The following is a 2054-nucleotide window of genomic DNA, read 5'->3' on the forward strand; positions in this document are numbered from 1 at the left end:
ATATATATATATATATATATATATATATATATATATATAGAGAGAGAGAGAGAGAGAGAGAGAGAGAGAGATAGAAAGGAACGGTTTTAGAAAGAAGCACAGATATCAAGTATCTGTAGACATAGCGTAATCACTGCAACTGGGGAAAAACTAAAGAATTTCCACAGCTATCACGTAATTAAACTCATAATAACTACCTAACTAGCTTTACCAACTCATTACCCCATCACATAGCACATTCTTAAAATCTACAGTGAAGATCAGTAAATTTGAAGACTAAACAGTTAAAGCTGCCAAAAAGATCAAAGAATAAGCTGAGAGAAAGAACCGATCCTAAACAGAAATGTTGGTTGGTTTCTGTTGCTATCACTTACCTCATTGCCGCGGTATGGTGCCCGACGGTGGGCCTTTTACTGGTAGAATTGCCGTCTCCACGTCCTTCAATGGGATCTAAGGAATTAGGAGGACCTATTAATAAAGAATAAAAGATAACAGGGAATCTTAAATGAGAAGACTAACTTTCACGTTGGAGGCGAACTAACGTGAAGATCTGGAACAAATATAGGGGCAGCAGTATATTTATCTGAACAATGGTTGATTCACATCTCGATATGTGAACGTGTTACAATACATACGCTGCGAAATGGAAACTAACAGCTATATAACACGAGAGACCTATCTTGTAATATTTAAAAAACTGTTCGTTGTACACAGATCTCAGAATTTTTATTTATATATTTTTTTGATAAGATAGGTTAATCACAAAGTTAGATTAGAAATAGCAACAATTTTTTCATTAAATAAAAGGCCGGTTGAAAACTAATCTCCATTTAATAGACACCTGGAACATGAATTTAAAATATTACATCACAATAAAACTCCCTATTTAGATTAATGATAGCTTTAATTCATAAATTGATATCGATCTCTATGAAGTTAAGTCGATCACTTGATTATGATAACTTTAATTTGTAAAAGAAAATAATAAAGGGTATTATAAAGAGATGAAGGCAACTACCATGTGTAAGAGAAAGAGAAAAAGGAGAGACTGAAACGATAGAGAGAGAGATGTATAGAGAAATAGATAAAATATGAGGACGAAAATTAAAAGACAGCTAGATCGAGATTGGAATGGAGGGGACAGAAAGAGAGAGAAATAAGAGTGGAAGAGATGCAACAGAAAGGGGAGCAAAAGAGAGGAGAATGAAACTAAAAACGGAAGAGACAGTTGGAGGTAAATGCAAATCATGATACGATTGCGATGTCTGAGAACGGAGAACACGAAATGTATTTCTACAGACATGTTTCTATGTTATTTTTCTGTTAGCTAAAGAATAAAAGCTATTACCTCTACGAAGACCTAGGATTTTCCGATTTCTTGATGCATTCGCAGGTGCATACATCGCCACAACACCTAAGACTGAGTGGCGCCTGCGCACTAGTGACTGAATAACTGCTACTAGTCAACGGGATAGAAGTTGTTTGCTTAAAGAAAAGGAACACACTACTGAAGCGAAACGAAGTGGTTTAAATCATGCTTGATGACAACAGCTATCTAAAGGAAGCAATGAAATAATAAAAACAATCTAATAAATTCCTAACAGACGCAAAATATAAAATAATGAGAAAACAAAACAAAATCAAATAAGTTTTCATTTAAATTTTCTTAGTAATTCATTGATCTCTTTTAAACGACTGCCTCTCTTTCCTTATCTCTGTATCACTATCTACCTATCATTCTCGTATATATATATAAATGTATATTCTTTTATTTCTTTTATTCTTTTATTTGTTTCAGTCATTTGACTGCGGCCATGCTGGAGCACCGCCTTTAGTCGAACAAATCCACCCCAGGACTTATTCTATCGGTTTCTTTTGGCGAACCGCTACGTTGCGGGGACGTAAACATACAAACATCGGTTGTCAAACGATAGTTAGGGGGAGGAACAAACACAGGCAGACAGACAGACACACACACACACACACATACAAACACACACACACACAAAGCTGTTACTTCTTTGGTACTTGTGTAAATATATATATGTATGTAT

General features: G+C 35.0%; 1 protein-coding gene across 2 annotated transcripts in view; it reads right to left on the reverse strand.

The window, feature by feature from the left end:
* The window catches only part of LOC106883274 (MAPK regulated corepressor interacting protein 2), a 46481-nt gene extending 45002 nt beyond the window's left edge, over nt 1-1479 (reverse strand). For both annotated transcript variants that reach the window (XM_014934228.2, XM_052972584.1), the window contains exons 1-2: nt 1349-1479; nt 375-468 (exon numbers count right to left, since the gene is read on the reverse strand). In XM_014934228.2, the coding sequence (XP_014789714.1) occupies nt 375-468; nt 1349-1403 (149 nt within the window). In that variant the 5' untranslated portion in view covers nt 1404-1479. The remainder of the gene's footprint in view (nt 1-374; nt 469-1348) is intronic.
* Between the last annotated feature and the right edge of the window lie 575 nt (nt 1480-2054).

The sequence above is a fragment of the Octopus bimaculoides genome, chromosome 1 (assembly GCF_001194135.2).
Source record: "Octopus bimaculoides isolate UCB-OBI-ISO-001 chromosome 1, ASM119413v2, whole genome shotgun sequence".
NCBI lineage: Eukaryota > Metazoa > Mollusca > Cephalopoda > Octopoda > Octopodidae > Octopus > Octopus bimaculoides.